General features: G+C 40.8%; 1 protein-coding gene across 6 annotated transcripts in view; it reads left to right on the plus strand.

Annotated features, from left to right (window-relative positions):
- LOC132908411 (leucine-rich repeat-containing protein 4C-like) overlaps nt 1-25,765 on the plus strand; it is a 268,003-nt gene that overhangs the window by 171,536 nt on the left and 70,702 nt on the right. For 4 of the 6 annotated variants that reach the window (XM_060962416.1, XM_060962417.1, XM_060962418.1 and 1 more), the window contains one exon: nt 13,183-13,266. The exons of 1 other annotated variant lie outside the window; for it this stretch is intronic. In XM_060962416.1, coding sequence (XP_060818399.1) covers nt 13,183-13,266 — 84 coding nt within the window. Of the gene's footprint in view, nt 1-10,453; nt 11,110-13,182; nt 13,267-25,765 lie in introns of those variants that run through there. One more of the 6 variants, XM_060962421.1, reaches the window with a different exon arrangement.

Here is a 25,765-nt window from a genome sequence, read left to right on the forward strand (position 1 = left end):
CGAGTTTAACACTCGAACAAATCTATTTGAATAAATTTTGCTATCAAAATCGAATTCTCTGTTGTGGTTTTACATTTTACAGACGACGTTAATCCCATTTTATACCGAACTATATATTACTACATTTTATACGGATTAAATAACTACACACCGAGATAGACGAGTTTTTAATTACCTTGCATCCACGAACGAAATACGTCGCAACGATGTCGTTAACGCGACGCTTTGAACGAACGAGGGATATTTCGATGAAATATACTTGAATTTTTACATTTCAGTCTTGCTCTCATTTCAGCGAACAAAAAGGTATTTGTAATGTTTTCAGAAAAAGTTTCAACAATTATATTAAATATAAATTACGATATTACATACTGTGGAAGCTTTTATCTATAGATACGTTAACCTTTACGTTACATATACATACATTTCTACCGTATGTTTCTATATTGGCATAAAATTACTTGAAACATCGATTGTACGCTGTATACAAAGCGCACAAAAAAAAAAAAAAAAAAAAAAGAAGAAAGAAAGATCGGTAGATTTGCGGGGAAACTCTGTAGGTTTCTGCAAAATTTAGTCGGGAAAAATCATTTTTTCAGGAAAAAGCTAGATGCCTATGCGAAATATTTTATCCCTAGTCTCGCATGAACGACATTTCATCGTGAGGTTGTTTCGTTCATACATGCGAAAAGGTTAAATATTAAAACTTCGCACTCCTGCTTTGACGTCTATAGACATCATAAAGCCGTCGTCATGCTGAGAAGCAAATTTGGTATTTCGGGTCGTAGAAAGAGATCCGGTTGTTGCACAGGCAAAGCTCGTTAACTCGCAATTTCGAGGAAAATTAGTCGAGCAGTTTGCCTGGTCTTGGTATAGGATTTTCATACTGCACGCATCTCGTTTAACGCGATTCGCTCGCAGCAGTGGTAAAAATCCGCCGTTAGCTTTAGTACCTGACTGTCGTAGTTCGATACAAATATTTTATTCGCAACAGCTGTATGAAGCGACACGAATCTTTTCTAATCGATCATCAAGTTTATCGTGCGTTAAGTCACATAGTAATTAAAAGTTTCACGCTTGAAATAGCTTTTCATAAAGCGATTGAAAATATTTACGACCGAAGATTAACAAACAAATCATCTACGTGATTCGTTTCCGTTCATTCGGAGCTAATTTTGTCACGTCGCTACGTATTTCGTTACGTGCAAGTTATTATGAACGGCACCTTAACAATCGGAATAATATATTGACTATCCCTGCGTAATCGTAATTTAAAAAATCGAAATTTTCTATTTTGAGTATCTTGGAAATGAGGCTGTGCGACGATTATACGTATAGAAAAGAATACTCTGAACGTTCATCTTGACAACGTGTTTCAAGATCGTCGAGATCGGTGAGATATCCTCAGTTGTACCGATCGTAGCAGTTTGTTATTAAACATCAACTTGCTTAGGCACTGACTTTCGTTACATTAAACGGGACAGTTCAACAAGGGACATTGTTTCTCAACGCAAGGAAGCGTCCGCTTCTAACGATCACAAATTCCGCCAAGTGTCTGATCGACACTGTGCAGAGGAGATAATTAATGGTAATTAGCCAATTGCCTAGTCCGGTATAGTTTCCCTGGAAGACTGTAATTTATTTCATCTCGGCACAGACTATTAGGTATTGCCAAGGCGTGCGTGTATGCACATATCCAGCGCATAAAACTCGACATCGGAATTGATGGGGCCAATACGAGGAAGGAGCGTGGGCGGAGTAGACTAATTTATTAAGTCCGGTTGTAGAAGGTAACTGCGCGTGATAACATGGGTACGAAGACGAGGAATCGTTCGTCCACGCGAATTCCAAGGAAGAACGAAATCTCGTCGCGTTGTACGAAGACAAAGTTGAAAGTAAAAGTAATAAAGGTAGAGGAACCGATACAGTTTCAATCTGTTAATCCGTGTCGTTTCTTAATCAGAAGCTTTTATAGTCGGAAAATTAAGAATTGACAAAGACGAATAAATTTCAGTTTGTTCGGTTTTAGTTTTTGCAGATACAAACGCGATATTTTCAACAACGACCGAATAATATGCCAAAAGATATAAGATTCCTGATTTTTCAAGAATATTTAATACCGCGTAATAAATGGTCCAAGGAACGTGTATTATTCTCGAAAGCGTGGTTCGATACGCGACCGATTCAATCCGATTACGCGATAGGATGGATCTGTTACGTATTTGAGCGGAAAAAACTACTGAGTTTCGATGACAGAACGAAAATATCGAACGTGTTTTTAAAAGAAAGTCTGATAAAGCTTAATCGGCGAAATTCTATCGATCGAACGGCTCGACACGACGGGAAGATCTCGAATAGACGAAACAGCGATGGAAGCGAGTCAGTCGATTATGAAAATAATAGAAACGCGCTTATATCCATTCGGCCTGGCAATTTATAGCTGCATTCCGCGTAATTAGCTACGAGACCGAGGTGTTTTTAATTAAACGAATCACTGGAAAACAAGTTTCTCGCGACAGGAAATTCGATTTCGAAATTGTCGCAAGTTGCTATGCAAATTCGTTCGTACAGCGGGCATGAGACTTCGATAAGCTTTAAAAACGTAGACGAGAACGGAGCTGCGTTTTTTCTCAGAGACATTAGACAGTCCGCTGTATTTTACTTTTTATTTTATGTTTCGCGAAATTAGAATATCGCGAGACAAAAATAATAAAGCGTGGCGATAACGTCGATCCTATTTGTTCTTTAAACAATAAAGTAGATGTAAGTTGGAATTTTCTCTCGTGCGACGATAAAGAGCGAAAAGATAGGTATATCGTATCTACATGTATGGATGATATTTGAAATATTAGCCTTCGTCCGTTATCGAGGAAACGATTCACGACTTCTGCTGAAATTGGCTCGCAATGTTCGAACAACCACTGACGCACTGCGTTCGATCGAAATGGATTCTCATTTAGCGATTCGATATTTTTGAAAAAGAGAAAGGAAAAAAACAGGCGTTCGCGTGTGAGTATCCGTCGCGAAATATTCGCATGATTTTGCTGGGAAATGTATTTGTGGCACACGACGATAAATCGATATTTTTGTCAGGCGGTAATCGCGTTTTATATGCATCGCAGCACACGCGCAAATATTATCAGACCTTCACCGGAGTGAAATAAAACGAAGCGTCTAGATACGGTAGAAAATTATAAGATACATCCTATCCGGCGCTGTTCAAACTCGACCGTATATTGTTTGCTCTGTAACGTGTAACTCTCTCGTGACATTGTCAGCCTTCAAGATGCTTGACGCGTCGATCGTGATCCTCGACGCTTACAACGCGACACGCGATGTTAGACACGATTGGCATCTACTTCGACACCTTGCGTCATGCCCGATTGTCCTGATTCCATCATCCAGTTACCCAAACTGTCGATCGATGTAATATTTATTTTCCACATTACAGCGTTCTTCGCGCTGCGTTTCGGTTCAGTTCGTTCATCCTCCAGCATCTCCCATCGCAATTGCTTAAATATCCACGCGGTCGGCTGTTGGCGCATTTCCTTTTATCTCTTGCGACCGCGTTGCTTTTATTTTAACTCTGTTGCGCGAGGTTAGTTCACGGGGTTAGTTTCGTTTGATCGCGAAACACGGTTTAACCGCGAGAGAGGAACAACAACGATGTAAGCAAACGGTTTCTCGTGATATTTGCGTCAAACAGCGTGGACAATGCAGTCTCTAGCTCAAGCTTATTTGCATTGGGAAAAGGCTCGAACTGAATACAAGCGTGAAATAACAAGGATGCCGCCCGTAAGTCGGCTCGATCCGTACAGTACATTTTTATCGGAACTCGACGTACGAAGTCGATAATTGGTGGAAGCGTGTCTTTGATAATTCGATTAAAACGAATGCTTTTAGAATATACGTAGACGTTTGTATTCGCGCTTAATACAAACCTTCGAGTAAAAATCACGGTAGTAAAGAGCGTCGTTTAGCAATCAATGGCAAAACCGATAGAACCGATAGAAAAAGAAAACGAAAGAAGAGAAAAAAGACGATACGTGGATTGATCGATTAATGGAAGCGAGAGGCTCCCGGAGCAACGATTCCAAAGTGGTACGGTATCGTCTCGTGAATGGCAAGCAATCGCAACGACGAGACGCTGTCTTTAAGAACGATTAATCGATCGTATTGTTCGGTGCTCTACACGCTCGCCTGTATACGTACGAAGCTCGGCTCTCTATCGGCAAATCTATCACATTATCGGTGTTCAAGGTACGGGACGTGTCGATAGCGGTGCTCGAAATTTCCAGCGTGACGCGAGACGCGCGGATACGTTTCACGTGGATCGATTCACCCTCGACCCGTGTTTGTGGTTGTTTCCGTGTATAGCGTTGGTGGTTCCGGCTTAAGAGGACAAGAGTGTGATCACATTACACGTGAAAACGCATTGGCCCGATATAAGGAGACAAACAGATATCGTAAGATGAGAATGTACCTGCTATGCGGCTGCCATTTCATAATTAAACCGATCTACACGGATCGAATCCAATTTTATCCAAGATGCTCTCGTTTTGTCCTCCTCTTGTCAAACGACCTCGGGGTTTGACGAGTTGACAAACTGTCTTTGAAAAGTTCGATTAGTTTGCCAACGAAAGCCAACGTAGATACTAGTGTAATTTCGGAGAAAGCAAGTATCTTGGTGTTGCGAAGCCTAAACTCGTACCTAATTCAGTTGCGTATTTTGATGCGATGCACCGGTGCTGTAGATTGTTTCGTGATGATTTTACTGGCTGAAGGAACGGGGAATGTGTACCAGACGAGAATGTGGCAGACGCCAAGGTTACGAGGACCGCAACGAGGCAAATGGATGAGTGTCGCGAGTAGTATAGGGAAATACGAAGTATTAGACGAAATATCGATATTAATTTATGAACGAACACCTTGCAAATCATGCAGCGAATCTCTGGTCTCTGCGTTTCACCGTGTTTTCGCTTGGTAAGCGTAAAGTCAAACGCGATTCCTAGTCTTTTTTAATTAGTTGATCTTTTTAATTAGCTTCGGTCGATTGTAAAAAAAGTCTCGTTGAATTTCATCTAAAAGTTATTTTGTTGACGATATCGTTCCGGAATAAAAATTTAAATGGTTCTTAATGATTTTTTAGCCGCTATACAAGAAATTAAAAAATAGACGATATTTATAGCACGCGATTCTAGATATCGAGATACTCTGTTTCACTTACGCTTTATATCTCTTATACCGAGGTAAACGTACAAAATTGAATGTAACGAGCCAAGTTCAATTATCGTTTGTTTGTTCGTAGTGAGAGACCAACTCGAAGATAGTTTCAAGAGAGGATACTTCTTCGCAAGTATAAATTTTGGAGTATATTTTCACTTTTACAATCAAATTGGCAACTGTAACCATCTGTTACTGGATAGCAGAGTATAGGATTTCCGATGAAACGCGAAAATCACTGGAGTAAACCTCTCATACGTTGAAATATCAATTCGTTATAACTGTCGTGGATAACGCCTGTAACGTATTTCGTTGTCTAACTTGAAATTTCGAAAACAGACTGTGATCGAGATCGATCGAATTATCGCTGCGAATTGTCCGATCTTTCCAGCGATTTAACCTACTTTGTGCATGAAAATTTAGATGGCGAGAGACAGTTTTAGAACGCTTGCATAAATTCAATCGCTTTTTCGTTATGCCGCGAACGGACAATCGACGCAAATGGATGCGTTGAACGAGGATCGATCGGCAAGGAAATTGAATTATAAGAACGTTTGCGTCGCATTCCTTAAATTCCCGCAGTTTGACAGACGCAACGGAAGAATGGTCGCGCACGATGCAGTAGCCCTTTTAATAAAAGATCGAAGGACGCGATCGGCGTTAAATTTACAGGTCGAGTAGCAGGCGACGATATAGGCAATCTTGGAACCGTAGAAAATTCGTCCGTGATCGGCCGCTGACTCCTTCGGCGATAAAGAAGATTTAGATCGATTTAAGATTCCAATTTCCGGGGCTTCTCATGGGAGCTAGGGTACTTGGAAAGACGACGACGTCGACGAGGACGGAGATGTGCCAGTGGCATATCGTGATGAAAGGACGAAGGAGCGCAAGAATGGTTCCCCGTAGATAGTAGCCCGGTTTCGGTAGTAGCCTGGATTCAAAGTAGATGGTCGCTTCAGTCCGAATTACTAGGCTCCACTTTCTACCTTCTCTCCATTCTCATCCTTTCCTCTATTTCTTCTCCGGTCTTATCGTTGCTCGTCTTCTTCTTTTTTTCCAGAAGCTCTTTCCTCTTGGCCTTCTTTCTCTATTCAGAGCTATTTGTATTTCTTGCTCGATAATTACGTTCCTTCTTCTTACAACGTTTCTATAATTTTTATAATTGAACGTACGGTTATATAGCCCCTGGTCTCGCCGGATATCCCTATCTCCGCGTATAATCCTGTCAGACAGCTTAACGAAATATTCGTCTTTTTCCTAGGGAATACTAATTCCTCGACTAATTTTATCGTACGGTTTTGCTTTACAAGGTAATTTGGCCGGACGTAGTATCTATCTCTTTAGTTATTTTCATTAGGCCGTTCTTACCGTTGCTTATCACGATCCCTTGCTCTCTTCGCGTTACCATATACCCATCGTTTTGTTCCTCTTTCGCTAGTTCGGATTTCATTTCATCCGGTACGCGCCACTCCGCTCTTACCAACTTTTACCTTTTTCCCGTACTTTTTGAATACGTTCCGTCTTATCGACTGGCGTCGTTCGACTACTTTACCGAAAGGAAGAAGACATCGTATCCGAGGCACACCTATACGTGACGCTGCTCCTTCTACCAGCGATACATACATACACGCGGATACAGGTGTTCAGATTATACTCGTGTCACTTCCTTCGAAGTGTCTGCTTACGCAGATTAGTACACAGGCTTTAGTCGCGGTACTACGGTCACGTTAAATTCCACCGGCAACTTGAATTAAACCGGTCGACTTGGCCAGTATTACCGGTCTCCATTTTCTCTTCTTCGTTCTTCCCTCTCGCCGCCTGCGTTTTTCCTCTTAACCCTGTCCTTCTTTTTACCAGATTTCTTCTTTACTTTCTCTCGACCATCGTATCGCCTTTCTTCCAGTCTGCTACAGCCCGCCCACCTCCTTTTGTCTAACTTCTCGTCCCTCTTGCGCGCTACCTGGAAATACCGCCTCGCCGTTAGTATTCTTTATTTGAATTTCACTTCACTGGCCCTTTGGAAATTTACGTACCTACCCATACGCGTCGTATAACGGTGTTATACGTTTTCATGCGTTTAATATTACACGATACGGGTATCGGTGATCGTGCATTGCCATATCCGAGGAAGATCTCCGTATCCGGCCGGCAACGCAACTGTCAGTATTTTTGACAAGAGAAAGAACGATTTATCGATCGACGACACTTTCGCGCTGCTCTAATATACCAGTTTACGCTGCTTGTCGCTTTTCACGGAGATCCACTCGCCAATAAGAAATCCATTATCGTCGTTATCCTTATTGCATTTGATCGTCGCAAAGTATTTTAAAAATACTTTTTAAATATTTTTACGCAAGTTCCGGTGTCCGATTATATTTGTTTATCTTCTTCTTGTTCTTATCTTGTCTTATCTAGGATCGATAAGCGAATGTAGTAATTTGAAGTAATTTAGTAATCGCGATATTTACCTTCCTCTTTCCTATGTCTCGCTCTTTATAGAGGTATAAACTTTTATACAACATAGTATGTACGAATTTTTACAACATACTAAACGTGAAATATTAAAATAAATTTATAAAAATTTATAGCGTAATATATAAATTTGTCTAGTACATGGTATATGGTATAGTACTTTACGATACGATATAAAGATTTTATTGCTTTTCGGAACATTCTCTTACATAAAATTTGATTGCTCGAACTTGGGTTTCTTAAATGCTGTGGTCAATCTACTATCCTTCAACTACAATAGGATAGAGACTTATTCTAGTATCAAGAATGTAATACGTTGTATCAGATGTCAATTTTATATTCTTTGTGATGGTTTTCAACAAATACTTAACATTTTCATCTTTTATATTACTTCGTGTGTCCATTGTCATGCGAAAGATACAGCGAAACGTGCCTTGCACAAAGAAACGCAATGGAATCACGAAACTTTTGATACAATATCTTGGATGATTAACGTAGACTTTGATAAAAACGAATGTATGCGGGTTGCCGTTAATATCGTCTTGGATTCGAGCGAATAGACGACTAAATCCGGATTACCCACCACGGGGTTTCTCCTTTCTCTTTTTCCCTTTCACCGGCATTCTTCGATTCTTCTACGTTTCTCTTGCTTTCAGTTCTACCACGTTCTCATCTTCTCCGGTATAAGTTTTAATCCTTCTCGATGATTTTTACCCCACTTCCACTTTAGTATTACACGATGTTTATACAAATACAGTTTCGTTTCCCCGAAAGTTTCGACGAGATCGACATATACTCTTACCAGCGAATAGCATAACGTCGAGAGACCTTCGATCGAAACGTACGATCGTTTCCCTTCAGATTTTATATTTTTTATTTTATTTTTGCTTTTTGAGTCAATACCCGTATACATATATATATGTACTTTCATTATCATTGGCAGTGTCGTATTTTTGTTAAACTCCCGCATATATCTCCCGTTTTCTTTTCGTAGCAACTATTCTCTATCGACCCTCGATCAAGTCGTTATCATTTCTCTTCGTTCCTTGCCCGACTTTTGTTATTCCCTGTAGGTACACATAAAAAATAAAATTCCCCGTGTGTCCATTCATCCAATCTTATCTTCTCGCCTTTTTCCATGTTTCTTTCTTTGGACTTTTTAATTCCATTGCTGGTTTATATCTATCGCCCAACTTCGTCTCACGGTGGTGCATATTTTGTATTCTCTCTGGCCTCGCCAGCTCTTTCGTCACCCCTGCCCTCCCCCTTCTTTATTTAATCTCCGTACAAACGTAAGGGGACTGAACGGAGAATATTTCGTGTTTCAATCTGCCTGTTTAAATTTTATGCGTTCGTTCACCGCTTTAATCTTTCTTCCACTTTTCATTCCGACCATGCAGGCGTGTTATGTCAACGCGTTTCATTCTACGAAATGCTATTTATCTTATAAGGAAATGCATTCGCGCGCCAGCGTAACCGCGTTTCTTTTAAACGACGTTATGGTGGTCGCGGTACCGAGAGTAACGATACACAGAGCTTCTCTCTACGTAATTAATGGTCCAACTTTGAATCGAAAATCTGTTAAAGGAAACCGTTATTTCGCGTAACTTGAACGAAATAAATAAATTAAATAGCACGAACGAACAAGTATTTAAACAGAGAAATATTTCATCGAAGAAGAACGACTCGTTCCACTTGTCATTAGTAGCAGCGACGCGTTCTTACGGCGAGCAAACACGTTCACCAGATAATACGTATTTCTTGTATAAAACGGCGCGGCGTTCCTATATCGCGATAACGAAGACAGAGAACGAGCGAAGCTTCCTAAGCCGAAGCTTAACTCGGACAGCGTGAGTCTCAGACCACGGATTTCAGTAGCAACAACGTCCTCTCGTCGTACCTTTGCCCGACCTTCGACTACTCGAATCGACCGTCCCCTCGCAATTGTACTCCACTTTCGTTGGTTCTTGGCAAAGCGGCAGCTCCATCTTTGCGAATCTTGCCACCGTCTCATCTTCCGACCTTTCCTCTCCTTTGGTCCTTTTTTCTCGCTCCCTATCGCGCTCTTCCGCCCTCGACATTGCCACGTTCTATCGCGAGGAACCTCGTAATTGGCCCTTGGACCGCGACCGGCCCTCGGGGCAAGTCGAAAAGGGAGCGGCGAATGGGTAAGGGTCGAGCGAGCCGAGGGTAGTAGTCGAAGAAGCTGTGGCCGTGTTTAGGGGGTAGACGAACGGAGAAGTAAGAAGTCGAAAGGACAGATACGAGAAGAAAAGCATCGGTATAGAGCGAGGAAGAAACTGTATAAATCGGAGAGTGGGAAGGGGGGTGTAGTGAATGGAAGGTGGAGGGATGGGAGACAAGAGAGGAAGGAAAGCAAGAACCGAGTAGGCGAGGACGGGAACTGAAAGAGGGAATGGCGGCACAGACAGAAAGATTTGCATCAATGGAGGAAGAACACGGAGGCGTAATACGAGGGTGGAAGCAGGAAAACTGTGGTTCGGACGGAGAGGGAGAAAGTGAAGAGAAAAATAGGGCAACAACAAACTGTAATTAGGAAGGGAAAAGAGTAAAAGGAAAAACAGAGAATGGGGAACTATGTGGACAAATGGGAGTGGGTAAAGAAAGGGGTGCAAAAAGAAGTTCGTGTTGGCGGGGAAAAAAGTAGGGAAAAATAAGGAGAGTTTGAAATAGAGAAATGGTGAAACGGAACGAGAGCAGGGTGCGGGTGAGGGGCGGGTGGGAATGGAGAAACAGGGAGCTAAAAGCCGGACCAGGAGAGGGGGACAGGGAAATGGAAAAAGAAGAAAGCAGAGCGAGTGGGAGAGAGGGAGAAGCAAGGGACGAAGAAATGGCCAACTTCGAGAGGGTGAAGAGAGAAATATGGGACAAGAGAAATTATGTGCGAAAAAGAGGAAAAGCCGGCAGTGGGGGAAAGTAAAAAATCGAGAAAGTACGTGAGCAGCGACGAGAATGAAGAATTAAAGAAAGTGGAAACTGCGTCTATAAAAGAGTAACGGAAGGGAAGCAAAGAGCGGTCGGAGAAAGAGACGTAAAAACGCAAACTGTATCGGCAAGAAAGGCGTACGGGTAGAAAGACGGGTTAAAAATAAGGAAAAGAAACTGCGCGAAAGACAAGCACGGTGAGCTAGGGCAAGTGGTTAAAAAATGTAAACTAGGAGAGAAAGCAAGGTGTTCGTGCAAAGAAGAAAGAAAGCAAAATAAGTAAACACGCGATAAAGAAAAATAGGCTGTGCACGGGTCTCCTAAACTGAAACGAAGGGGCACACGATTTCCGCAAGGACTTTACCCTATATCACGAGATGGGGTTGCGCCACGGGTACAAGGGATACGTAGCTTCCTTTCACCCCCTTGGGAGAGACGGCTGCTTCGTCGTGCTAAACTTTAGTCGGGGTGAGATATGCAGAAATTAAATATTCATTTGGGCTACCAACCCTAGTCTCCTGCATTTTCCTCTCTCTCTCTCTCTCTCTCTCTCGCCTGTCACGCGCTCATGCTTTGTACCTTCATCGTTCTCCTTCCTTTTCTCTCTGCCGTTCACTCGAAAAATAATGCCTTGGCCTGGGGCCAGTTCCGTTGAAGGCTCTCGATGTTCAACCCCTCTTGTTTCGTTCCAGTATCGTTGAAGAAAAAGATGGCGAATAAGGGCCAGCGAGTGTGCGCGCACCTTGCTACTAAGTAACCTCTTCTTCCCTCTTTCGTTTCTTCTCCGCCTTTCTTTTAATTCTCGTTATTTGCTTCTCGCCGCTTCCTCCAGTTTCGAAACGCGCGTATCGTTCCGAGGAACGTACCTGTTGAACCATCCAGTGACCGTTCGATGAAACAACGACCAGTACTTTGTTTATGCGTGATTTACCAGCGTGCCGGAGGTGAATGGTAACCTTCGCGTTACATATCGTCCGGCTTTCGCACCATTTCGCTCTGCCTGCCTGCTCGTGCCAGCGAACGGAACGGATCGGATCGCAATGGAACACGCTGCTGCTTGGATGTATCTACCGTGTTGTTGCGCAACATACGTACGTACGCTTCCTCCCGGCGGTTGACGAAGCGTTCTCTCGGCACGGAAATGCAGCAGCGCTTCCTTTTGCTCCAACACATCCTACAGAATGGTTAGACGCAGCGTCGAGGGAACGCGAAGGATAAAAGGATTTGTTTTGGAGCTTTCTAGGGACCGAGGGTAGGAGGAGCGAGAGGGTGGCAGCTGGATGAAATTTGAATATCGTCGTTGTTGCCTTGACGGAGTTCCGTAGGACGAGGGCGTCGTGATAGCGGTTAGGTTAGAGGATACTTTGTACCTTAATCGTTGTATAAATAGTCATTAGACGCCGAGCTAAATATTGCCTGGAAGTATGCACACCGGTTTGCCGCTCGCACAACGGATATTTCCCTCTATACGTTGCTGCTCGCGTGGCTGTAATTATTTTTGACTAGTTTCCGACCATGTTGAAAATTAGCGACTAAATAATTTTGAACGGCGGACGTTTAACGCGCAGCAATTTTTTTTTTTTTTTTGTTTCGCCGGTTTGTTAGAAACTTTGTCGACGAAAATAAGCCGTATAAATTTGAACGCGGCGGATCTAATAATAATAATTACCGAAATAAGTATGTTGCGTCGATAACAGTTTCATACCAGAACTACGCTAGTGTTTTTAATCGTTGCGAGCGTGCGCTCACGCGTATTGCGTTTAATTTTTCCCGCGAAAATCACGCCGAAAGTACAATCACGCCGTGTCGAATGTAATAGAATTAAAAGGGAAGCGAGAGTTGGGAGCCAAGAGTGGCATTTTCAGCAATTTTCGTGCGAGATTTAATGCGCTACGTCTAGCGTTCTCTACTGGTTTCAATCGTTTTAAAAGCTAATTCTAAGGATAGCTTAAAACAACGTTTGTAAATTGCCAAAGTACCGGGCTGGCCTATTTCTTCGACGAAAGTGACAAATCGTCTCGTTCCGTTATCGGGAAAGGAACGGGGAAGAAGAACTCGCAACTTTGATCGTTCGGATTCCTCCAAGTGTACGGAGAGAACGACGCAGGAACGGGACAGCTTAAAGCGTATATATGTTATTTTGCGCTACACGAGAGGGGGATCGAATAAAGATAAAAGATCGGTGTGACAAGCGTTCGATAACAAATATCGCGGATATACGGCCCGTTTGTGATTTGAACGAAATAAAGCTTAGTGTCGCCTTTGCTCTTTAACGGAAACGTTTCAGAGAACGAATATAAGAACAGCGAGAAGGGCAGGGAACGGCGAGGAAAATAAAAAGATTTGCTTCGTCGTTTTCAACTGAAAACTAGCTGGAGAGGGATGGATAAAAATAACATAAAATTTGAATATCGTCGTCTTTGTTGTTCGCTCTTTACGAACCTGTAAACGATAGGGAATTGCGTTATTTATCGTCTCGTTGTTGCACGATACGGCCTCATATGGGATAGAAGCTAACAGTTTCTCCTCTTTTTGTTTTAGATGCCCGCATTCTGCGGAATAAACACAGAGAGTCGAACCGAGGTAACAGGGATGAAAGGATTTCTTCGACTGTGTCGAGAAAGGGTAAGACGAGCTCGGAATGTTGTATCGCGCTTTCAAACAGTCTTTTACAACGTTTTATCGCGTTTACAGAGGATTGTCTCTCCACTCGCGTGAATAGAAAACGCCGCAATATTATAAATATTTCAGTTAACAGCGCGAGAGTATGCTTTCCCAGTAGCGTATTCTTAAAAAGAAGAAACAAAGTCAGCAATTTCAAGTCGAAGATCGTTAAATGTCACAATTTTTTTGTTAACACCGAGTCACTTATCAAGGATTCGATACATTACTCCACGAGATAGTCGATAAAGATTTCCATCTGTGTTTTGATCGTTGAATTCAATAGTCGATATTTCGTCCCTATTTTTAATCGCTCTCCTTATCGAAATAGTTTAAGGATCGAGTAAATTTACTAACGTTACAAAATTGGAATATAGATCGCCATTTATACGTTATGGTCGCATTGAAAAAGAAAAAAGAAGATTATTTAAAATCGATTTAAAATAATCTTTTGATCTAAGCTAATTACGTATACGTACGGTGGAAGAATTTTCTTATTCTTACGGTTATTCTTTTGACACTTGGCTCAGCTTTTATTAGAACGAACTCGTAACAGATCTATAAATTTGCAAATTTTTAAAATAATTCTCCCTTCTTTCCGAGTTGGACGATTAATCCAAGAAGAATAGTTACGCGATATCTCCATTGTACGATATCTTGCGAAACTTGGTGCGCTCTTCGTACTCGTTAATACAAAGGTAATACAGGATTTCATCTTCACATGCGACTTGACTTGTGTCTTCCATAATTGTATTCATGATATTCATAGTGTACTGAAATTTATCGAACCGCGAGTTTATGCTTTTATGAGAATATCTCGCGGATTTAAATCATACATAGGAAACCATAATGGCGTACGACTAGATGGCATCGTTGAAAATTCTGTATATTTACCACCATAAGCCGTAGCAGTGATCGCAAAAGGAAATTTATAAGGGGTTGAAAGGATTTGGCGGAAAGTCGAAACGTTATCGTAAATCTGTCCGAGTTAGCTGAGTGGGGTCGCCATTTCCGTAAGCGACTTGCCGACGGTATAAACAGAAGATGCGTGGAACAATAGAAGACTCGAGGAAATCGTCGGCAGTTCAGTTTGTCGCTGTGGCTCGTTTAAACGTTGAATATCGCCTTCATCGTCGTCGACGGCGTTGTGGAATTATTATTCTATCGATGATAGAAGGGTAAGAGGTAGGGGAGGGAGCTGATTTAATTGGAAATTAACGAAAGCTTCCGTCGAAGTTGTATCTTCAGGAGTCGATCTCATTTACGTGGCGGCGCGATTCGCAATAAACGGAGACGCGAGGATAAAATGGCTCGGCCGGGGCCGTCCAATTAACTTAATTAACGTTACAGGACGTTAAAATTTTGACGAAAATAATGCTTTATCGACGAAGTGGCTTTTAATTAATTTTCCCAATTGTTTTGCAGATAATTGTATTTTCCGCGTTCGGTTTAATCAACGAAGACGACCTTTCGCAGCATCGCGAGAAGACGTTTCGAAAGAAACGACTAAATATGCTGAGTCAACGACCGTTGCATCTATCGCGTCTCTCGTTTCACGAATCTATCGTTAATCGCGTTCTCTCGTCTTCTACGATATGAATTCTCTTCGTAACGCTCGATACATCGAATATTCCTTCTAGCGTGATAACAAAATGTTCGTCGTTAGGCGTACAGCTTGATAATTTCTTCGTATTTATCTAAAAGTCGCTTTCGACTTTGCCGAACGAACAGTGACGAAAATACACGCGAGGAAGTTAGTCGTGTCGTCGAATGATCTCGCGTGCCGTGTTCCCGGGCATATTGTTTCGAGTCCTGACTTGAACGCTGGCCAATTTCTGGTATACGTGTAACTGCATGTCAGCTGTTAGTTTCTCCTTGACGAGGCAAACGAGCCACGTCGATTAGACCGCAATAGTGCCGTATTTACTAATAACGTACCACCGGTGAATCTTGGAAAAATCTTAACCCTCGATAGAAGGAAAAGGCGTTGATTAACATCGATATCGTACGATTAACTCGAAGTACGAGGAAAGGAAAAAGTTTTCCGATTGTCTGGAGGGTAAAATATATAGCTACGTGTGCATACAGCGTGTCGCAACAACTTCGTCCATCTGAAATATCTTTGTTGTTTCAAGCAATACGCGAAAACGTGTCTGATAAAAGTCAGAAATTTGAACGGAATACATAATATAGCGATAGCGGTTTCTCGAAAGTAGATACGTACAGGAGATACGATTTTGCTTATCTTAACTTTAAACGTTCTCGCGTACTCTTTACAATAACGGAAATACTTCAACCGGATAGAGCTACACGACGCAAATGCACATCGCGGGGTACATTGAATTCGAACAAAACTTTAACCCGGCAATTTTACGAACGTTAATAATCCTGTCGGATCCATTGGATTACGCTGTCGTCGTTCGGGAAAAAACGATACGATGCGTGAACGCGTGAATAATACATCGTAAATCGACGTAGGTTACTATCGCATTCGGCTCGATTAACAACGCGCCAGGTTGTCGTCGTATTAAATTAGTCGATAATGCCCGCGATACGGGGTGAAAAAGAGAAGAGAGAAAAACGAAGAAACAAATTTATAAATGGGAGAAATTTACGTTCGAGAATGCTTGGGGGAAAGCACGCCAATCTGAACGAAAGCGCGGTGTTCTCGATGACTCGAGTACTCGTTTCACAGAGTCCTTAGAGTTTTATGCTGAACGCATGCCAATTTCGGCGGTACGTAACTGCTTATTAACCTCTGGTTTCGTTTTTGCGAAGAAACGAACCGTGTCAACGCGGTGGGCACTGCCAATTAATTTGGCTAATGTCCTGTCTCGACAGATTCTGATTTCTGTGTTTTATTACGATCTTTTTGATAGAAAGAGAAACACGAGGAATCACGGTAAATACTTAAAATATTAAAAAGAAGGTTTTTAAAGTTTTATCCATAAAGGTTTCAGAGTTTGGGAATCTTGCGAAATTAGCTAAAAAATTTTGATATTTTATTATTATTATTTGACAGTTAAAAGAAGCCAGATTTGTTAGATTTATTTACGTATACCTTCTTAGTATGTCATGGAAGATAGATATATAACGTTAAGTAGAAAGTTTTTAAGGTTTAAACGAATGAAATTTTTAAAGATCGTAGGATCTTATGTAGTTAATCAGAAAATCTATAAATACAATACATAGCGCTTCGAAGCACTATTCTTTGTTCGGTAAAAGAAAAGGGCATTCGTTTTCTCTTTTGTTACGAGAAACGAAAGCGGTAGAAAGCAACAATCGTGTTATAACAAAAGTCGTGTGAAAACAATCGTACAAACAGACGTAGAAAACAGCAAAAGAGTTTGATGCAACAAATCATTATTTTTCTTGATTTATAGCTTTGGGATTGGCAAGCAAAGCGCATGTATAATTTGTGTTACTGAAACAGAAAAATCGTATATAATTCCGATAAAAGCGATTAGCGAGCGTGCGTTAGTAGAAAAGCGTTTTCTGTAAAAGCGATGCTGCTATTAATTTGTGAATTAACGGTTAGAAAATGTTCGATGCGAAATTGTAGAAAGTATAAAAATATCGAATCTTTAATTTTTACTAAAGAATTATTATCGGCAATAATAATTTTATCGTTAATTGTGGGTGGCAGGTTACATCGGTCAAAACTGTAATTTGTTGCGAGATGTAACGAATCGAATAAAAAATCCAGTTACAAGCTATGTAATAACTATTTTATCCACCGGGAAAATATTTTTTACATATCGAACATTCAGTTTCGAGCAATATTATTTACCGATAATCTAAGTAGTCCGATCGTTGTACCGAACATTTTATATAGATAATTTATTTAAACGTTTCAATTTATTTGTCGAGTGAATCATTTTTTTTTTTTTTTTTTTTTATCTCTGACGCGAATTAATCGCCCTTCTTGTGAATATTTCTTCCAAGTCTTTCATTATCTTTGATTGAAAATGGTATTTTATAGAACGCGTGTACGTGATCGATCGTTACATCGATAAACGTAGGAAACATTCGTCACAGAAACCGTATCTATGTTTAGGAAGTTTTTCCACTGCAACGAAAACGATGTTTTATCGTACGATTTTACAAAATCCTCCTGTTATTTATACGCTCACTGTCCTCTCCATGACGTTAAATAACACAGGCCGAGCATGATCGAAAAACGAAAAAGAGATGACTGGAATTAGGTCGACAGTGCCGGGGGTCTACGCGTGTATGATTAATCGCATTAGTTGTTTTATTAACGTTTTCCTGTTCAAATTTACGCGGTTCGTGAAACAGAATATATCGGCTCGATAATTAGTCGATTATTTGCAGACTCACGCGCACCCGTACCCCCGCGACGCAAATTTTCATCGGTATATTTAATCCTTGCTCATTAAGATTCGTTCGGTTCTCTTTTATTTTTGCCCATCGATACGCTGTTTTTTAAACGCGCTGTGTGTACAAAGCACGATGGAGATGTTTGTGTTTTCGTTCCAAGCTTCGTTTTACGTTTACCAGACGAAGGGTATACAACGCTGTTTCGTGTTTACAACTATGATATAATTACGATACCTTATACGATATTACTATGATATTGCTATGACAACTGTGATATTATAACTATGTTTATTTTCTGTCGTGTATTATCATCGTGAGACTCGAGTTTCTGCAATGACCTGGGATGCTAAGTTTCGCTATTGGAACGAGTCTATGAAATTGAAAGAAGAGTTTCGTCAGAATAGAAACGAAAGTTTGTCGAAGACGACGGAACGGTCCTTGTTTCGGTATCACGGAATTAGTCGGAGTGTTTCTTCCGACAGATTGCGCGCAAAATAGAATATTCCTACCATCATTTTTCATAAAATATGTTTTAGTAGATAAATTTCATCCTAAATGTAGTAAAAAGGATTTAAAAAAGAAAAGAGCGGTGTAAAAAATGTTCCTTTAGCGATAATGTAGCCTACATACGAGGCACGTTAATATCTCCTTAATACCACGCGTGGCAAGGATGTCTGGCGCGATGCTTTTTTTAACGGGAATTGCAGTTCCTAATAAAATGACAACCACGCCTCTCGTTTCACGGGTATAAAATTTCGTTGCTCGGACGAAACTAATTTTTCGACGACACAAGAATATCATTATTCTGTCAATCAACTCGTATTACCCAGCCAATATCTCGTGTCACAGTCAATTATCGGTTTCCGGGAACAATTCCGTAACTGAAAACAGTCGATGGACGTTTCCGTTCTCCTTCCGTTTGCTTTCCTTTTAATTTACAAAAATTGTCAGTATTATCGATATTACAAATTGTGACGGACTAATAAGTAGGCTTTGTAATTAGTAGATATTATGATTGCTCGTACTGCAATACAGAGGATTCGTACGTTTGTATCATAGGTTAATCATACAGCGGGCACTGGTACAAGGAAACAAACGGACGAATATCTAACGAACGTTTAATCTGTAATATCATCGAATCGTTTCGATAGGGGAAAAATGTTCGCACGTAATCTTGTATTGCTACGATTGTATATTGTTATTGGTTTGTGTACAGTTGGTGCTGATTTGGAATTCCAATTTACATGCCCCAATAATCGATAATCAGAGAATCAATTTCCGTATAATCGACGTTCTGAATAGTAGTTGTCGAGACAATCGATATATCTAGATAATCGACGTTCCGTTGTAAACGTTATACTCGATTCTCGAAAGAGCTTTTTTTCGCTTTTCCACTTTCTGTCAATTTGAAAGATAACGACACCCCCGATGCGAATGATCCATCTTTTGTAATCGCCGAAGCAATTTCGGAACGATACACGAAACGAAACGAAACGCGAATCAGCGTTTACGCTCGCGAAGAATAACGTTGTTATCGGTGCATACTGTCTCACGGTTGTTTGCTCGGGAGTTGTCGAAACGTATCGAAGAAAATCCGTTTCTTTATACCGTGAAACTAATCGCGGTGTTTCTTATTCAAAGACGGAAGTTTTGCTTCGCAAAAGTCAAAAAGTATCCCCGCGTTGGTCTGGTTTCTGACTTGCAAAAGTCGCTGACAGTATTCACCGATAGTATTAGCGAATGTAGTACTACTATGGTAGTAGTATTGGTCGATCGTGCAAACGGGCCTACCTCGATACGTAGTATACGAAGTCAATAAAAAAGAATTTACCAATCGCAAGCTTCTTCGCTGCGATCTTGACACGTTATACGTAATCCGTGGATGATCGTTCCGATGTATGCGCACGTGGTTGAAGTAGAACGCTGCAAAGTGGTTTTCTCTATTCTCCGTAAAACTTCACGATTAAGATAAAGCTTATAGCGGAGAAAAATTAGGGTTTTGATTCCACTTTCAGTTCGCCGGAGTTGCGATTCGCTTCCGAATACCGATAAAGTCGAAATTATGGGTCCATAATGGAAAACTTTCTCCCTAAAGTCTGAAGTTGTCGGTTCCGGAACTAGAATGAGTTAAACTCTTTTTTTTTTTTTTTTCCCTCTTATTTCCATGCGAAATGCGAGAATTTACGATTTCGTCGAGAGTTACCTCGATCCGCGAAGAGAACACAGTTCTTCGTGAAAGACATTTCAATTCTGACCGCGAAAAAATCAATGCCAGCTATCGGTTGGTAAGCGAAGTGCCTTTTCAAGAAACGAAGTGGCTTTAAATTATTATAGTCTTAGTTATCGTTACAGGGAAACCTGTTTAATCTTCGAGACCATTCGGCGAAAATGAGTCTGACAATAAGTTGATATCCCGGCGAGTCAACGCGAATAGTAGATTACTGAGAACGGATTGTTCGATTATTTTAACTATAATTGAAATTTTATCGCCACGGAACAAATCAGGATCGGTCGGTGATCATCGTTGAGCAGGTAAATTGCTCAGTTTGTTACCGATCTAACTGATTCTTGGTTTCGAGGACACGATGTCTGCAACCGTACCGATATCGTGTCTTTGCCGAGGAAGGATCGCAGTAGTACTTGTCCTTAGTTCTGTGGTGACGAAACTTTGATAACGACGTGGAACTTCAGCTTCCCAGCACCAGACATATCGATTCCAACAATCATTAAAAACTAATTTGCTTTGCCCTCCGGTAGTGTTAGCTTTCTGACATATTTGCTTTCTCTTCGAGCGTAGAAGGAGCGCAAGCGCCAAACTGCAACCATTAAATCTCGATTTCTCCGTTTCATAGATACGTGAACTTTCTGTTAGAAAACGAGAAAACCTATATCTCGAGTAAAATCGATCCTTTCGAAACGACGCTATCCTTTACGATATTCCCTTAATATAGTACGTATCGGTTAAAAAATGTGGCTAATCACGGAATGTGTGATACTCGGCCGAATAAACGAGCGAACCTGGTCGCTCTGATCATTCGCCTCGACGAGAAATAGCCAGACGCACGGAGGCAAAAGAAATCTGACGAACTGCATCTGGAGAATCGTGCTCGCTCTTCTCGAACGCGGTCAAAACGTTTATCAACGGTTTCGACGGCGCCCTCACGTGCATTTTTCGTCGTGTCGGTTTCGAGTTTCAACTTGAACCAGAGCCAATTCGCGGTACTTCGTTCACCTCTTTGGAACGACTAGCCGTCCGAGCCGTCGTAAGGAGGATCGTTACGGCAATTTACGGCAATCTTCTTGTTGCGCCGCCACCGTGCAGACAGTCGGGAAACATTGTCTTAGAGGAGTTCACGCGTTTTTAGAAAGCCGTCAGATCGAATCGAGGATCATTGTTTGCTCCTCGATCGGAGCAACGAACACCACTAAAGCTTCCTTGGCTGCTCTTCTTTGCTTTGTTCAGCTGCTTGCTCCTCTTTTCCAATCATGCTGTATTTAGATACGAAGCGAAGCATTCTATATAAAATATTTGTATAAAATACTCGTTGATGTTAAAGCGTTGGTGTATTTTTTTTTTACAATAATTTTTACGTAGGTTTGGAAAATCCAATGGAAAGCGATTTAAATTTTACCAATCGATCTGTCAATCGTTATCCTTTTAAGACTGGTACGTCGTACTATACGTACTTTCCTTAAATTGTCTTATGTCGTCGAAAATACTAGCTAATAATGCTACGTGGTTAATCGATTTGTATTTAAATGTAAAACGAAAGTTTTCGAAATTTTATATCTGTATAGATTGCAGGTTTGGAAGTTGCTAGTCGAAGAAATTTCGTCGTTCGAGAAACGATTAAAAACTGCAGAAAATGTTAGTACAGATTAGCACGAAACACAGGAATACAGACGTTAATTCGATATATCGTTACTAATTGAAAATAGGTGTTAATAATCGGAGCGACGAGATACACGCGTTCTGTTTCGTCTGAAAGGTTTCCTCGCAGAAGAAACATCGAGTGCAAGCAAGAATCGCATAAAGTAGACTTTTTATTGCTATTCGAAACGTGTTATTTGAAACGTAGCGTGTAATTTCGTATCCTCCGGTGGGATCACGTTTTGCTAGTGTATCATATAGTTGGAAGAAACGTTTCGTTGCAAGCGGACAATATTAAAAACCATAACGCGTGTCTTAGCTAAAATGGACCAAAATTATCAAGTTTCAACCTTTCTCTGTCTTATTATACGAATTTCCATCGGAATCGCTAGTTTTAAATGTAACATTAACGAACTACGTATTTCGTTCGCAGACAAAAAGGAGGATGCTAGAAAATGCTGAATTTTCGTTCAGGTACCAAAAATATTTGTAGGACATTATTCTGTAGACTCCAAGGAATTTTTCTAGGAACGTTAAGAAATACTTTTGTCAATTATATTCGACGTACGATATCAGTGGAATTTAATGTATTTGAATTTCATCTATTTGTTACGAAGTTACGATCATCCGAAGTTGCCGACTACCAATTTTTCGCTCTGTTTGCTTCATAATTCAACTTCTTTTTTCCAACTTTCCCATCATATTGCCGGCAAAATATCGTACTTGTACAATTCTTTGAAATCTATATATCGAAGTCCTATAAATATTTTCGGTACCCGAGCTACATAAAATTGACCATTTTCGATCAAACTTGCTTTTTATTTCGACGAAGCAGTAATTCTAGATAGTAGTTCCGCTGCTTTTTGTTTTCCTTCTTTTTTTTTTTTTTTTTTGTTTTCTTTTACTGGATAGTTTCTATCAAAGTTACTGATCTGGCGCGCGAGCTGTGCGATACCTAGTGTTTGAATAATCGAGGAATCGTGTAAGTAGAATCTGCAAAATGGTACTCGGGTACCATTGATAGATGTTGATCGATACTTTCGAATAGTTGCAAGTTGGTCGCGTTTCAACGGAATCGGCCTGCGGTGGATCGGAATCAGTTCGGAGCTTTCTTCTCTGAAACTACCGTTCAAACTCCGTCACTCCGATTCAAACGACCAACCTTTTTTTTTTTTTTATCCTTATAGCGTATTTGCGAGTATCTTGAAGGTAGTATTAAACGCGCTGTAAGTTTCTTTTCAACGCGCGGTGCATATCGAATAATTTTCGGGGTTGGCGAAAATAAAGCGTTTTAATACCCGTCCATAATAGTCGAATAGCGCGCGCAAAATTGTGCAGTAAGTGGATAGCGAGTGGAGCAATTCTTGTAAAAATAATTATAATTGCCTCCACTCACGAGACTCCCGTTTTTCGTCACGTTTTATCACGGATATTTTATGCTACGCTGAAATTACAGAACTGTACATGGTGCCACGATGAAATTGTTATCATGTGTCTAGCATATTCGCGCGTTCGTGTACGTAATCGAGTGTGAGAGTAAAATTGCACGTGCAAAGTTGCAGCGTCGCTCGTGACCGATGCTTTTGGAACTTTTTCTTCCGCAAAATATCCGACGAAAGTTGTCGTTTTCCTCGTCTCCTTGGAATTTACGCTATCGCTCATAACTGCTCGTAAGCTTTCTACGCTTTCTACGACTTGTAGCAGTAGTAGTAGTAGTAGTAGTAGTATGTTAATTTTATCAAAGCGTACGAACGAATGGCTGGTTAACCGATTATGGTATCATCTCGGTACGGTAACGCTTTTTGATTGAAATCCCTCGGTACGTGGTTTTTATTTCGCAAAGAAACGAGTTACGAGGTTTCCGGGAAGAAAAGTTCAAAAGGATGAAAATAGATTTACACAGGGGCGGAAAAAAGTAGCGGACAGGATAAAGTGGAAGATTTTGTTAATTCAGAGTGTCGTTTCATTGGTCGTAAATAGGGTAATTCGTTAGTGGAACTCGACTATCGCGAACGCTTTTCAGCCGCGCGAATACACGACGCTAAGGAAATATTCCGTCGTTGCCGCGAGGATCAAACATTATCTGGAAAGTCTCAAGCTGTCTGCGTCTACTCAAATACTCAAATATGTAATAAGAACCATGATATTCTGAAATGGAAATTTCCGTAGTCTGCTCCGGTCTTTGCTCCGCAGGAAGCAGGCTGTGTCGCGTTCGAGTTTAAATAGAACTTGCCTGGTATAACGAACGTGGCGTTCGTCAAATATTTATACCGAATACTTGGCTGTTATTGGAGAACTTCCGAAAACCTGTCTGGTGCAACTTGCCCATTGTTTCCCACGAGACTGTTGGTTCGTTCGAAGGAAATCTCTTTTCAGAGACGCGAATGTCTTAGGAAAACGCAGGGTTTGCCGTGTCATTTTATGGACAGTTTGAACATTTCGCGAACATACACGAGTCTATTAACGGTAATTCTGGGAAGAACGGTAATCAGCGACTCGATAGCTTTCTTTATAATTTAGCTTTTTAATTAGGTAACTTGTTCATTCTATGTTCATTCTATAAGTCAAAATCTTTATAACTCGTGCAATATGAATTTTTGGCAATTTCTTTTCCGCTGATATCTATTAACATTTTTAATTTTCATATATTTGTCATTTCGTTTGCCCTTATGCAACGATTGTTTTGAAAGTTTTCATGTGATTCGACATTTTTTTCTTTTTTTTTTTTTTTTTTTTTTTTTTTTTTTTTTTTGAAGAGTTCTCGACGCACGCGTATATTCCATTTCCACTGAAAGCTCGTTTTGCGTTTCCGTTTAAATAGGAAAACTTTTCGAACGCTTATTATATACGTTCTGATTGAAGTATTTATTTGTTTTTGATGCGTTCGGTATTGACTACGCAATAAATGTGTTCAGTCTTCCCGCATAGATGTCGAATAAAATATTTATTCGTTTCGAAGCTTGAAAGATAGGCAGTTGGAAATAACCGATATCTGAGTAGGTTTCTAATAGGCACATTGATGTTATCCAGTGTCGGATATACACGAATATCTAGTTATCGTCTATACGAATAATCTTTTGCAAATCTATATGTCGGTTCGTAGTTACCTTAACTACGCGATCAATGGCAATAGATTCTAAGGGGCAAACGTACAGGTTGATACTGTACGATAAGATAAACGTATAGATAAGAAAAAAATGTATAGCGTATCTGAAAAAAGCTCAGCAGCGACTAAAGTATCGGAAAACCTATTTCACAGGAAGAATACGATTAGATTAGTCAAAGACTTTGACACTTTGTCTTTGCGTGGATCTCTCTGATCCGGATGAAAGCGTGGACGAACGTAAAATGATCGCCATCGAATGATAATTTTTGCTCGCGCGATGTTATCGTCTTCTATATTCTAAAATGAATTATCTGGACGATCGGCGCGTTGCTCGTGAGATTCTCGCGGGAGAGCAAGAGTATCGAGATTTTTCTCGTTTCGACCGGCAGAAATTTATATCCGTCGACGAGGAGGAGCAGTTCAACGAAGAAGTTACGATCGTGGCATGTAAAGATCCTAGATTTTATACGGCAGAAATGCAACGAAGACCGAAAAATTTTGTTCGGAGGCGTTGGAGAACGGAGTGCGCTGCTTGAACGAGAGCGAGAAAGAGAAAGAGAGAGAGAGAAAGAGAAAGAGAGCTCTTCCCGTTCGTATCATAAATTTCATCGTGCCACGTACTTTGCACCGTTACTCGGCCGTATATTCTGATATCCTAGAACTCAACCTTGTTCCCGCAACCCATTTCAAAGCACTCTCGCGGTTACTTTGGTTCACCCGGCTATACGTGTATTGTGAATTCCGATATTCGCGGCTGCACCGCTCTATCCTTTGGAAACGTATTTGCTTCGAGCATCAACTTAACCAAAAATCTCCGACGAGAATTCCTTACATCGTTACCGTTCTATCGATCCGGCTCCCTCTCTATCTATTTGCTTGTTTATTCACTGTCTTATGGTTTTCACTGGCTGCCGCGAGTTCTCGTGCCAGTTGTTCACGGCAGGATAATAGAATTGCGGCATGCCGTTCAATGTCTTTGTCTTCGCGTTCTTGTTCGGGAACTTTAAGTATTCCTGATTCGGTAATTACATTCGAGTCTGCGAATTGGTTCGGGCAAATTCTTTCGTCGATCGAATCGTATGGAATTAACCATATTGAAATATACGAATTCGGTTTCGTTTTTATTCTCCTCCCTTCTTTCCTAA

The sequence above is a fragment of the Bombus pascuorum genome, chromosome 6 (assembly GCF_905332965.1).
Source record: "Bombus pascuorum chromosome 6, iyBomPasc1.1, whole genome shotgun sequence".
Taxonomy (NCBI): Eukaryota; Metazoa; Arthropoda; class Insecta; order Hymenoptera; family Apidae; genus Bombus; species Bombus pascuorum.